Consider the following 14,967-nt stretch of genomic DNA (forward strand, 5'->3'; position numbering starts at 1 on the left):
TGTTTAAAAAAAATGTATTTATTTGAACTGATTTTAAAGTTTAAGACACTTTTATTAGGATCATAAGATATTTTTTTATATAGAGGTTTGTTTTTACTAAATCATAAGAAGCGTTATTTGCTTTAGGAATTGTTCTTATTATATCAATCAAAAAAATAAAAATCAAAACTTTTCTCCACTCCAACTTTAAGAAGATAAATACAAAATTTGTTCATACTTAGCACACATACATACAGAGGTAGTCAAAAGTATTTACACAACAAACTTCTTGTTGTTGTTGTTTTTGCAGTCCAACAAAATGCTTTTTTCATTTAAGACTTGTATAATGTATATGCCTTGGCGACGAAGTCTATTTGGTAAGGATAACGGTACATTGGACAGAAAACAAAGCAAATGAACTGATGATTAGCGGTAGTCAAAAGTATTTACACACTTTTTTATTGCGTCAAAAGTATTTACACAAAACTTTAAATTAATTATTATGCTCCAGATTAATGATAATTCTTGAATTTTGAAGTTTAGCTTAACTAATTATTTTCAGATATGAAATTAATAATTGGTTACATTTCCTTTGGCATCAATAACTGCCTTCTACCTGGCTGGAATTGATCCAAGCAAATTGCGCGCAAATTCAACTGTTAATTTGGACCAAATTTCGGTTATTTCAGCAATTGAGTCATTCCAAAACAGTAGTAAGATAAACATACCCAAAACATCACCGTGCCACCTCCGAATCTGTTTAGCGGCTGAACTGCATCTTCCCTCTTTTTACGTTGTAAATGCATAAAGTGTATACTAAAAGAGCCCTTGAATTGAAATGCAGCCTCATTTGTCCTCAACACATTATACCAAAACTGTGGAGGCTTTTGGAGGCAATTGAGAGGCGTTTTGTTTTGTTGTTTTCAGAAATATCGATCACTTTGCGCAGAACGTACTTGTTTATGTTAATTTCTTTTAATCTCCGGCGCAGTGTAGCATCTCTGACTTTTTTCCAATAAGCTGATTCGATGCTACTACAACCTAAACGGGACTTACTGTGGGATTTTGTATGATTGCGTCTATCAATTTTCTGCATTCTCTTTGAGTCATCACCGGTTTCCTCCCAGTTCTCTTTCAATTGTCCAAGCAATTGTTCGTCTCCTTCTTTTTAACTAAATTATAAACAGTTTTTCTTGAAATTTTATAAATTTTTACTTAACTCCAAAGCCGAAATCTCACATTTAAACTTGGTAACGATCTCCGATCGAGTTTCAATGGATAATTCCTTTGTTTTCAGCATTTTATTTATAACATTTTAAACTTTAAAGAACATTTAGTTTGTTATGAAGGCAATAGAACTTAAAGACTGGTCTGACTCAAACTAAATGAAAAAATAAATGCTAATTTGCATTGTGTAAATACTTTTGACGCAATAAAAATGTGTGTAAATACTTTTGACTACCGCTAATCATCACTTCATTTGCTTTGTTTTCTGCCGTATGTACCGTTATCCTTACCAAATAGACTTTGGTCCGCTAAGGCATGCATAAGGCTTAAAACAACATAGCATTTTGTTGCACTGCAACAACACAAACAATAAGAAAAAGCTTTTCCAATTGAATGTGGAGTAAAAAAGTTTGTTGTGTACAATAGTCGGAAAAAGTATTTTGACAATACTATTTGTAATGCTAGACCACTTGATATGGTAAACTGAGAAATGTAACGAGAATCCTTTGCTACTCAAAACCAAAAACAAAGTACCTAGACAACGGTAAAATCCAAAAATAGTTTATTTTTCTCATACATTCTTTTTGGGACCCTTTTAATGAATACACTGAGCCATAACATTTACAAACAATTAGTTGATAATAATGGGTAAAACGTCGGAAGTTAGTCAAGATTTAAGAATTGAGATGGTGACCAAATATTATGCGGGTATTTCGGTGGAAAAGTTAAGCAAACTATATAAAGTTCCTCGTCAAACCGTCTATTACCAAATAAATAAGCAGAAAAAAAAACAAATCCACGCGAAATGTTCCATGTTCAGGGCGACCACGCAAGACTTCCAAGAAAGACGACCGTTTAATAGTCAATAAGTGTAAAGAGAATGTGCTCAACACCCCAAAATCTCCAGCAATTGAAATAAAAAACGAATATGAAATTGAAATTTCAGAAAAAACGGTAAGAAATCGTTTGACGGAGGCTGACTTTGCTACTTACATAGCCAGAACAATACCCCAAATATCCCAAAAAAATAAGGTTAAACGCCTGCAGTTTGCCAAAGAATTTTTACACAAGAATTCATCATTTTGGGGAAAAGTATTGTGGACTGATGAAAGCTGTTTTGAATACCACGGATCAAAAAAGAAAACTTTTTGCAGAATCCCTAAGAAAATGCGAAGCAAAGTAGCACCTGTGTGTAAACGAATACCTCATGGTGGTGGCACCGTCATGTTTTGGGGATGTGTTTGCTTTAATGGCACCGGAGCAATCGATGGAATGATGAACAAACAACAATATTTGGATATTTTAAATAACCACAAGCAAGACAACGCACCTTGTCACAAGGCCAAGTGTAAATACTCTAGATTGGCCACCTCAAAGCCCCGACTTAAATATAATAGAAAATGCGTGGGCCTACATAAAGCGAAAAGGAGTCCATGCTTGAAAAGAACGCGGGAAGAGACAATCGCTGAGGTCGAAAGCCTTTGGAAGGAAATTTCTCCGCAAACTCTTCAAAATTTGGTAAAATCTATACCAGGCCGATTGCAGAAAGTCATTAATAGCAACGGAAATTTCATTTTTTATTAAATTATGTTTTAATTTTTGTTTAATTTTCTTTTGAAACTCATTTTTTTCTCAAAATATATTTTGTCAAAAAACTTTTTCCACCACATATTTCTGAAAAATAATTTTCAGTTGCAGAACTATAACATTGAATTAAATTAAATAAAGTTATTTTGAAAGCTCATGGCCTTAACATTAGTATGCATTTTTTTTTAAATTTTTTTCAACTGATCAAATAAGATATTTGAATAAAAATGTACGATATTTTGTTTGTGAAAATACTTTTTCCGACCATTGTAAATACTTTTGACTACCTCTGTATATTATTTAAGAAAGAAAAAATAAAAAAAAAAGCAAATTCAGTTTTGAATAAAAGACATTTTTTAATGTCAGAGATCAGTATGAAAATTGATAACAAATTTTTATTGCAGTAAATAACTAACTGTTTCATCGAAAAACACTTTTATACATGGAAAAGCTCAGTGCAAAGTAACAGAAGTGATCGGAGCGTACATATTTAAATGATAAAACTTCAGAAATTGTATATTCTTCACCTTTTAAGTATGTTCCAAGCTGGTTTTCGTCGGGCTTCTCAACCATGGATCAAATATTTGCATTGACAAGCATTGCTAGGAAATTCTTTGATAAAAAGAAAAATCTATACGCTTGCTTCGTAGATTTCAAGGCAGTATTTGAAAAAGTTAATAGACAGGCTTTGCTGTACAAGCTTTCAACGATAGGAATCTCCCGAAAATTTTTTACCATGTACTTTAAATTTCTTGCTTCATCAAGTTCATCTGTATGGGATGGAACGGATTTCTCAGAATGATTTGAAACAACTGCAGGTGTTCCACAGGGTTGTATTTTGAGCCCATTACTTTTTGCTCTGTTTGTCGACGACATTTGTGATATACTTTCAGGAGGGATATCGTTTGCTGATATAGAAATTAAAGTTCTGTTACATGCTTTTGACTTAGTACTTCTCACCGAAAACCCTTACACTCTGCAATTACAAATAAACAGGCTGAATACATTTTGCGGGAAATGGGGGTTAGTCATCAATACAAGAAAGACAAAGGTGATGATTTTTGAAGCACGTCAAAGGAGAAGACAACCTGACGAAAAATGGTTTCTCAATAATGTAAACATCGACGTTGTGCAAGAAGTACCTGGGTGTTTGGATTACACACAATCTCAATTTTTCAAAACACGCCAAGAAAAAAGTAATTTAGCAACGGTCAACACTAAGGTGCCCAGGTTTTCGGCTATAAAAATCTCGAGACGTTTGAATCGGTGCAGAGATATTTCTTCAAACGATTATTCAGACTACCTAACTGAACCCTTAACTATGCTATTTATGTGGAACCTGGTATAAAGCCTCTGTATATAAGAAATCTAAAAGCCAACTATGATTATTTGATAAGGGTCATGAGAAGAAATGTAACAAGTCTTCACAGGTCTATCATGACAAGACTTTTGCAAAGTAACGCTTCTCCATTTAAGGACTGGAATGAACAAGCTCATTCTCATCCAGATCATCTATCATTATTTGAGTCAAATGTTGATGAATGGCAGGGTATGTTTGCGGAGGTTACTGCGAAAATAGACGAAAAGATTTATGACCAACATCTATCCAGAGCGAATTCAACATTGTCTGGGAGCACTTTTAAGAATCTCAATCACCAAATTTCTTCAAGAATGAACTATTTTTGTAATGAATACTAGGCTGACTATATGCTACATATTTAGAGCACGTGTTGAAGTTCTTAACTTAAACTTTATGCCTCATCGAGCAGGTTTACCCCAAATCTGTTGGCTTTGCAATAGAGAAGAAAATGAAGATTTAAACCATTGCATTGCCATTTGCCGACTCTATTTTGATGAGAGCTAAATTTCTCCAAGCAGACTTTACGAAATATTAAACGGAGGACTAGGATGGTGTACTTTATATAATTATTGCCCCAAAGGACCATAAGAACGTTCACCAAGTCAAATCAGCAAATGAGAAAGAGACCCTGACAGTTCTCTTAACTTTTTCTGCATGTGGTAAAACGCTGGTCATTTTTCCCTATAAAAGGTCACCTGCATGGTTGAAAACAATCGGAGCCGCACAAACTGATTGGGTTTTTGGGAAAACTGAAAGGGTTCGTTGGAAACGAAACATTCCTCCAATTTGTAAAGGAGGGGCACTACCCTTGGTTGATAGAACAAAAAATCAAACTACCAGTTTTATCTCTTGTCAATGGGCATAAATCACATATGTCATTGGAACTCAGCGATTTTTGCACTTCCTTTTTGCAGAGTCCTCTAGTGTAAAGACAGGACTACAATAATGCAAAATGCGTTTAAAAAATGCGGGCTCTACCCATTTAATCCTCACGCTGTGGACTACTCCAAATGCGTCCAAAACACTTTGGATATGGTTATACAGGCTGACAATGGCGCCGATGTTTCAGAAACCATTTCTGATGAAAGTTATTTGCAACCTCGGTAAAAGATGCATTGAAAATGAACAATATTGACCACGAAATTATTTTATATATAAAAAAAACAAGCTCAACAAATCCAAAGTAGGGAGAATAACATGTTATGTTCTGTGAATACGGTCATCCTAGATAATGTTATTGATATTAAAGGCACTTACGAAGTTAATGTAAGCGTGAAATTGAGCATCAGGTGTCTAGAAGTGTTGATAGTACCTCGCCAAGTCGGCTTAGTTTCCTAGGTAGCTTATATTTTCTATTTTAATGTATCTTTGATCTTGTAACATAATAAACTTCTTGTATAAATCTAGAACAACCGAATTAAACCCTTTAATTGAAGAGGATAGGGATGAAATTACCGATTTAAATGTTAAGGATGAAATTTTATTCTAACAAATGTGTTTCGAGATTGTGGGAGAAGTTGGTAAGATTCTTAAATATTTTCAAGTTTAGATATGAGTTTTATTCTTTTTGCTTCTCAAAAGAATCAACTTCAGAATAAAAGACCCCATTCGAAAAACACCTGGTATATTCGAAGCCTATCCTAAAATCAGCAAGAAAGATTTAAAATAGCGACAAACCACCGATGTCGGTGAACACTTGAAGCTGCAAAAATCGGGAGAAATTGAGAAGCGGAAGCTTGATCGCCAGACGAAAAGGGCAGAAAAAAAAACCAAAAAACATCAGAAAAAAATGTCCCAAAAGTCTGCGATGAAGATGTCCTAAAAGACGTTGAGGACGAGGGGATGAAAAAGCTCGGCTGTGACAAATGCGATTTATTATATTTTAATATTTATGATCTTATGTTTAAAAGTAGTTTTGTTTTTTTATGTTTAGTAAATTATTAATTTACTATTGTTCTGTTTTTGAAAAATATAGTTTTGTTTCCAAAAATGAATTTTGTGTGATTTTTTAAATTTCTTTTCTAATATAAATAATAATGAAACAATGTTGTTTTTGTTGCAAGAGATGAACATAAAACTATTGAATTTGTAAGTAATATCCTTTTTTATTGAAGGGGCCGAGTATAGGAGTCAAGGTGGCCGAAATCAGGATCCAAAAAGGCCGAATATTGAAAAAACAATAAATAATATTATTTTGCGGTAAAACATAATAATAAACTATTTAATAAATAAAAAAAGTAGTAAGTTAACAATTTAAGGCTTAATGATAACCTTTGTAGGAAAATTCGGTTAAGGGACCGGCTACTGGCAACTCTGCTGCTTTGTTTTTCTTGCTTGCCCTTAAAAAAAGAAAAAATATGCAATAATATGCCTTTTGAAAGCCAAAATATGTACGCCTTAATAGATGACGTTTAAAAGACGAAAATTTCAATGAAACGCATTTCTATCACAGACGTTGTTCGAACATATTTTTGGTTGCCCTAATCATAAGACTAATTTTATATGTACATATGTTACGTTGATTGTGTTTAAAATTATGACCTCAACTGTATCAAGAAGCTAGAAATTTAAAATCGTAGTTTTTTCAAACCATTTCAAAAATCATTTTTGTCTTTTATGCTAGGCTAGGCATGGAATTTTATTTTTTAAACCACATGTCATGCAGATATGACAAAAAAAAAAAGATATCTAAACTTTATACATACCTATGAACTTGAAAAGAACCTATGAACATATTCAAAATGCAAAATGAGAATGTCATAATAGTACACCTACCTACCTAATCAAAGTTAAGATAAAATCTCTTTAATTCATATATACAAAATATGACTATACTCGTATACTTATTAAGCTTAATAAAAAAAGAGAATGAGTTATCTCAACATTCAACTTTTTACTTACAAAAATTATTGAAAAATCAATATTATTCAATCTAAATACAAACTCATTTAGAATACTTAATAAATTTCTATTAAATTGAGACTTGTTTGAAAACCAATTTGATGGGGTTGTGCAAAATTCCCCGCTTTCTGATTTATTTAAAAACAAACTCTTTAGCGTAATTATGTATCCATAAACAAATCATATTCAATTCGACCTATTTGGCCTTTTTGAATTGAAACGTTTAATTTTCGACTATTATTTATTTTTCATTTTTGTTTTATTAGGCACTTATACGGTACGTATCATGTGATAAGCAGCTGTGTGTAACTAATGACAAGTTCGTTCCAGACGGCAGACTTGTTCTTCAAGATAGTACCTATGTACATATATCTCTTACTTAAGCGATGATCATAAAAAGAAGATGAAGAAGAAAAAAACCCCAATTTAACAAAATTATTTAAATAATTCGTCATCGCCAGCCACTCACTCCCCCCTCACTACCTCAAACTCAATAACCTTGTTCATATTCATAAAATGACAAAAATGATAAGAGGATGGTGCTGTTGCATAAGATTGACAAGAAAAAGTGATAAATGGGAGTCTTTAACTTATATTCAATATTGTAACTTATCGATTAAACATTTAGTACCTCTCACTCTTAAGCTAGAGTGACAGTGATTCTGTTCTGTAAGACAATAATAATATTACACTCACCATAGATAACAGCCAATCCTGTTTCGTGCAGCCACGACACTCTGTGATGTTTGAACAGCCATATTGTTAAGACTGTGAGGGTCAGCAGGAACGTATAGACCAACAGATTCAAACTGTCGATTCTGTGGGTGAGAGTTGCCTTGGCGTCGAGCGCGATATCTGTGGCCGTGGCATTGCACTTGGCCGATATGCTTATTAAAGCTAATAGAACACTAAAAACTATTGAAATGCCGTAACGGCGGCGTAGTGATAATGACGATGACATATTTTGTTTTGTGTTTTGACCAATACTATTGCTGCTGCTTCTGCTGTTGCTCCTGCTGGCACTGTCTCTTCCTTTGGTTTTGCTTCTGCCACTATAGAGTATAGACAACTCTCAATTACAACAAAGGAAGTAGAAAGAAAAACCGATTTTCCACACCAACACCCTACGAGTTTTGAGTTTTCCTCCTTGTAGACTAAGAGCAGAGCAGCGAAAGTAATTTTTCAATCGATTTATCCGGAAGCCGATGTCAGTTGGATGGTTTGGTTTGGTTCGTCAGAGGAGACAACGAGACACACAAGAGGCAAACAGACAAAAGCGAAAAAAGGATGACCACGACTATGATTACGACTATACGACGACGAGAACGACAACGACGATGAACACGACGTTTTCTATTTTTTGATTATATTCTGGGGAGAAGACTAAAGCAATAAACTGTATGGGGGTGGTCAGGACGAAAGGGGCTTCTTTTTCAACAAAATTTTTACATATAATACTCTAGAAAAACTCTCTGGCTAAAGTGCCAAACAATTATACAATTCATTATATATTTTATTTTGCAACTAAATCACTGGTTTCTTTTTCACATAATTTCGTTATGACTTCGATGTGGATTGTGGAAAACAAAGCTTTTTTTAAAATATTTGCTTTTTTGCAATGAAAAATTAGTTGGTATTTTATTTTACTTTTTCACTAGAATCTATGTCGTCGTGCGTTTTGTTCTTCTTGCTTATTTGCCGTTCGTTCTTCTTTTTCGACTGTGATGGCGATGGCGACAGCGACAGCGACGAACGAGTACACTCAACAATGTAAAATTTATATTTTTCGTTTTGCTGTGTTCTTTTTCGTTGAGTCGATGATTGGATTCTTTTTGTTGTGTATATTGTTTTTAGTGAAATTTTGACGTTTTGTTTTGTGTTGTTGATTTGGTTTGAAAAAATAAAGAATGTCAAATTGATAAAAGATAGTGGAACAACAAAAACACAAAGAGCGAGAGAGAGAGAATTATTTGATTTTTGCAATTTGTTTTATTGTTTTGGTAATTTTGTTTTGATTGGAGTTCTATACAAAAAGGGGTTTCCTATAAGTGAGAATGGAATAGAGGGAGAGATGGAAGACACAAATTGAGAGATTTAGATGGGACGTTTAAGTTTTAGTGATGCCCATAATCAAACTGTAATAGAATAATTTTGTTTTCAGGTATTACTTTTTATGACGTATGTTGCCGACTTTTGGTATTTTTTAAATTTCAAATGGATATTTCGAGGCTTTTAACACAAAACGTTGGTATTAAAATTGAATGATTTTTGCGGTGAAGGATTTTCTGTGATCTTCTTTAAAGAAAGTGAAAGGTAAGAGAAACAATTCGTAAGCGTCAGGAACTTTAAACAAATTTTCAAATCATTTTCATTATTTTTAGTAATGTGTGTAGTAATTGATGTGACTTTGGTAAATTATGAAGACGTGAAGGAAATCAAATAAAAAATCAAGAGCATAATGGGAAAACATATTTGACTACATCAATAACCTCCATTTCTGGTAGAAACGGTCACAATCCAAAGTAAGTCCAATTTGAATTAAATTATTATATAATCGCCTAAATTCAAACACTCCTGGGGGTTGAACTCTTTTTGATAAACATCGTATAAACTGAGTAATATCCCAAATTTATTTAAATGCGAAAAAATGAGCAACTTTTAGCACTTATTCTGATCGAATTGAAAAAGTCCAAAGGCGTTTTACAAAATTTATATTTTATAAAATGAATTGGAATTTTTCACCAGATTACAGAGCAAGATGTATTTTGTTGGGTATTAAGTCTCTTGAATCAAGACGAAAAATTCATGATGTAATGCTTGTGAGGGATGTGTTATGCTACCATGTAAGATGCCCTCAACTTCTTTCGATAATACCTATCTACGCGCCGCTAAGATCCTTTAGATCAGTAGATTTACTTTATGAACAGTTTCACAGAACAAACTATGGTTTTAATGAGCCGGTCTCTAGAGCTATCATTAATTTCAATAAAGTTTGCCATTATGTTGACTTAAGTAGTTCGAGAAATTGTTTTAAGGAAAGTGTTTTGCTTTTATTTATTTTTTAATACTGTATATAGATATCGTTAAAAAATAACATCAATTATTGTCATTATTGTAAGAATTCTTTAGTCGTAATCTGTTAGCTGTAAATTGCTTGTAGATGTAAATAAATAATAATAATATAAACAGGTATGTCTACGTGTGGTCTTAGTGGAATAAATAATCGTTGAGGAAGAACACTCAACTTAGTTTTTTCTCCAACCGAGCTTGTGCCAAAACTGCAGTAATTGCTTCTGATGTTAATAAACTTGTAAAAGGACATCGACAACAATCCAACTTTAGATATTTCAAATTATTGAAATATGTCTTCTCCTAATTATAATTGTTCTTATAACAAACTTGAATTTAGCTTAAGCAAGTGTAATTCTGTTTGATTTGTTACATACCATCATCGGCTGAAACCGATTGTTTTAAAAACTAAACATTGATAATATGAGTGCCGATATTTATAATAATTGTAAAAACTTCAAAAAACAAAAGGAACAAGGCTTGAACAAAATGTAATCAAACATGAGCTGATTCTGATTAAAGAACTTCCCTTATACTTAAACAATGAATCAAAGAATATTGAAACTCTTCATATAAAGATATGTAACATAAAATCGAAACTGATTTTAAATTTTATCCAGATAATTTCTGGAAGTTTGTCGTCTGTAGGAAAAAAGCTTGTGGGTACCCTAACTCTTTGCCATATTTAGCTTAATCTAGTCATGAAACTTAAGTTATTGCAAAAACGTTTGCAAGCTATTTAATTCAAACACAGTAAACTCTTCTCGCTCTTCTTCTTCAGTTTTAATTTTTAAACATCTAAATATAATATTAATTTGCAAATACCTAACAGTTGAATTGAACAAAACATATTGAAACAAGATGAGCGTTATAGTTTTGGTCCTGATGGAGTGCCATAATCTGTTTTGCCAAAAATGCGTTTCTTATTTGTTGTACCCTTTATGTGTTCCTTTTAACCCATCTTTAAAAAATCGCTACCGACCTATTACTAAGCTTCCTATATTAAATATCTAAACCGTTCGAGTGAATCGTATGTAGTTTCCTTTTCTTTTATTGTAGTTAAATTATTTTTAATAACCGTCATAGTTGTGTGAAGAAGTAGATTGTGTATTTACTGGTTTAAGTAAGGCTTTTGACAAGTTGTGTCAAAAAACACTTTTTTAAACAGTTTCGTCTTAAATTGGAGTTCAACATGTTTAGAAAATAGACAATATAGTGCAATTTTCTAATGAATGTTCGAGTCCTTTTATTGTGATCTCTCGTGTTCCTCTGGACAGCTATTAGGAAGCCAAGTCTTATTTGTATTATTTATAAATGACTTTGTCTGTCTTTATACAGTGGTGCACAAGAATTTAGCACACGGGTTAAAGAAAATGTAAACCATTTAATTTTCAATTTGTTTTCTTATTATATTTTATTTACATTTCATATACTTCATGAAATATGTTCAACATCTATAAGAAGAAAAAAGTATGGAATGTAGAAACATCAATTTTTCGCCTGGACACGAATTTAGCACATTCAACAGTTTCTTGATAAAATTTTACTTACCGTTATCATTTCTAATTTTTTCTTAGTATTTGGTAGGGAACCCATTATTTTGCAGTACAGAAGTAATTCTTCTTGGCAAACTTTCAACCAAAGCCTCACATCGTAAATTTCGAATTGCATACCAAGCATTTTGAATCTCCTGCCACAATTGTGTTAAATTGGTTGGTTTTTTTTGCTCAATGTGATATTTAAAATCATTCCAAAAATCCTCGATCGGGTGATTGTGCTGGCCACTTCAAAACGTCTAAAGCACACTTCACTAGCTTTGAAGTGTGTTTAAGGTCGTTGTCGTGCATGAAGCTCCATAATAACAGCAAATTGTCTTCTGCGTAGGGTATCATATGATCCAACAGGATATCTCTGTACACGTTCTGGTCCATTTCGGTGTCAAATTTTACGATGGGGTCAACGCCGTGCCATGAAAAATCTGCCAAGACCATAACGTTGCCTCCACCGTGTTTCATCGTCTTAATGGTGTACCTTGGGTCATATTCTCTGTTTTTTGGAAGCCATACATATTTTTTCCAATCATCGCTCTAGAACACGTTTTTCAAAAACTAAATGGTTTGTCTAGGTGAGCTTTGGTAAACTGTAACCTAGATTTCAGATTTTTTTTTGATACAAGCGGTTTTCTCTGAGCAACGCACCCACGTAGATTGTTTTCATTAAATCGTCGTCTTATGGTCCTTGAGGAAACATTTACTACATAGTTCGTTGAAAGTTCGCTTCGAATGGCACTGGAGGCCTTAAACGGATACATACAAGTTTTACTGACTTGGGTGTAGTATTAGACTCGAACCTTACATTTATTGAGCATAGTAGCTTCGTTGTCAAATAAGCCAATAGAGTCATTGGTTTCATTAAGAGATTTGGTATTGATTTTCGTGATCCTTTTATTTCTCAAAAACCATTTCTTATAAGTTTTTTTCGTGTTTTGTAAAAAACTAAAAAACGATATCAATTGAAGTTTTCCTAAAAATTAACTTAAAGTTAGCAACAATACTCTGTACATTATAAAATAAGTGTGATTTCAATACATCGTTTTCATCCCTAGATTTTTCGACGCATACCAATATTTACCAAACTAAGTAGCATTTTTTTAGAGCATTTTATTTATTATATAAAAATAATAACACCATTATCTTCCTTTGACAACAAAATTTAAAAAAGAATGATATCATTTTGAATTCAATACCTTCATTCACTTACAGTGGTGCAGAGATGAAAAATTTGTTATTTAAAAGTTTTTGTTGCACTGAAAGCTGCAAGTTGATTTTATTTATATTCAATATGTTGCAATATGTTTTTGCCCAAAAGAACAAGGAATTGAACAATTTTTTAAAAAAACTTCTTTTACCTTGACATTTCTTTAGCACACTCTAAGTTTAAGATAGATAACTTTTAATACCCATGTTTTGTTGGAAAATCTATCCAAACTATAGTAGGATTTTACAATAATAACAAAAACAATATTTATAGTATGAATAACACCGATAAAAGTTAGAGTAAAACCTTACTATGGATGGGTTTTTTGCATTTATGCGAGTCTCGAATGGATCTTATGTGATTTGGTTCTCAAATGTTGGTACGATTGATATTGAATTTGCATCTCGATGGCTGTGTTTGTTGAGTAGTTGTGCATTTGGAATTATGTATGTGTTTTCCATTGGGGGGAAAAATCAATCTGTTACTGTTGATTCTATTTAGTTTTGTTAATGAAAATGGACTAACTGGGCTTATTTTACAAGAGAAAACAATAGAAAAGATAATTAAGTTTTGCTATATTTTCACCAAAAGTTTATCTTAGTTTAGATTAAATAAATCTTTTTGGTGTTTCCAACTCACCAAAAAATGATTGTGTATGCAAATGTTGTTTCGATGTTTTCGATGTGTGAAGTGCAAGTGAGATAGTTTGATTCGTGTTAAACAATGAAGAACTGATTAGTTCAGCACCATATAAAAATATGCTACCTACTCTATGTGCATGTTTTTGTTTGTAATTTGATTAAATCGAAACTACATTTTTTGTTCACATGCAAATAAACAGACCATAATATCTGTTTGACCAAATCCTCCACCAAGGTTTTTCTTCTCAAATTTTGACTCGACTCCGATCTCCGACGGGAATCAAGTCAAAACAAGCTCATTTAGTTTTTTTTTGCCAAGTTAATTTAAACATTTGATTTGCACAAAACTTTGTTCTATTTGTGTGTTTTATTTTATTATTATTCTGACAGATCTTCTTCTGGCACAGATCGTGCCAGAAAATGCAGCCTAGACAATAACATTCCCACCACAATGTTTGACCGTAATAACATTCCCACCACAATGTTTGACCGTTTTAACAGTAAATCGAGGATTGTGTTGCATATTCTGTGGACGCCATACATGCTTTTTGCCATCTGAACCAAACCGACAGAATTTAGACTCGCCGCTACAAAGCACGTTTTTCCAAAATTTGAGTGGTTTGTTTTAATTTGTTTTTCCAAACTCTAATCAGGCTTTTAAGTTTTTTTTTTTGAAACGAGTGGCTTTCGCTGGGCAACGCAACCACGTAAATTTTGTTCATTTAATCGGTGTCTTACCGTCCTTGATGATATGTTGACATCATAATTTTCTTTCAGTTCGTTGCGGATGGCACTGGAGCTCTGAAACGGTTCCTTGGCTGACAAACGATAAATTACTTTGTCTTCTTTTGATTCGGTCTTCCTTTTACGAGGATATTGCTCGATGTGTTGAATGGTTCCAAATTCTTTAAAATGCCGAAGCGCATTTCTCTCGTTTAATTTCTTTTGTTATTATTATTTATATTTTCAATATATTAAGTTTATAATTAATTTTTTTTATCTTAATGTTAATTCTTCACAAAAATAAAACTTCCAACGCTTGTGGATGAGATTTTTGTGTTTCTCTATTTCTATTCAACAAAAGATGGCTCTCTAAGTAATTTTTCCAAGGGATTGAAGGTAGAGGGATGTCGACGGTGAAGATAAGATAACCGGAACACGGAATTTGCCTTGTTGAGAGAAAATCCAACCAATTGCCCGGGGATTTCATAGGTTGCATCACTACAACGACACAAGTAGTGCCCTTGAAGTGGTGATAGTCCGTCCGTGGTCCTCAAGATTTTTTTTTTCTTTGTAGGCCTGATTTGCGTCTTTTTATTTGTCTTTTTTTTTTGCAAAAGAGGTTAAGACCTGTTGTTGATAAGTTGATATTAACAAATACCGGATTACCTCGAAAAGTGCAGTTTTGTTTAACTAAACGGATTAAAAAATGCATTAGGACTAAAA

General features: G+C 32.9%; 2 protein-coding genes across 11 annotated transcripts in view; both read right to left on the reverse strand.

Annotated features, from left to right (window-relative positions):
* The window catches only part of LOC129938783 (sodium/hydrogen exchanger 6), a 57,448-nt gene extending 48,633 nt beyond the window's left edge, over positions 1 to 8,815 (reverse strand). For 4 of the 10 annotated variants that reach the window (XM_056046549.1, XM_056046533.1, XM_056046568.1 and 1 more), the window contains exon 1: positions 7,751 to 8,815. In XM_056046549.1, coding sequence (XP_055902524.1) covers positions 7,751 to 8,015 — 265 coding nt within the window. In that variant the 5' untranslated portion in view covers positions 8,016 to 8,815. The remainder of the gene's footprint in view (positions 1 to 7,750) is intronic. The other 6 variants (XM_056046585.1, XM_056046578.1, XM_056046611.1 and 3 more) reach the window with 2 other exon arrangements.
* Positions 1 to 14,967, reverse strand: part of LOC129938910 (uncharacterized) — a 406,682-nt gene that overhangs the window by 58,386 nt on the left and 333,329 nt on the right. The gene's annotated exons all lie outside the window — the stretch shown is intronic.

This window comes from Eupeodes corollae, chromosome 1 (genome assembly GCF_945859685.1).
Source record: "Eupeodes corollae chromosome 1, idEupCoro1.1, whole genome shotgun sequence".
Lineage (NCBI taxonomy): Eukaryota > Metazoa > Arthropoda > Insecta > Diptera > Syrphidae > Eupeodes > Eupeodes corollae.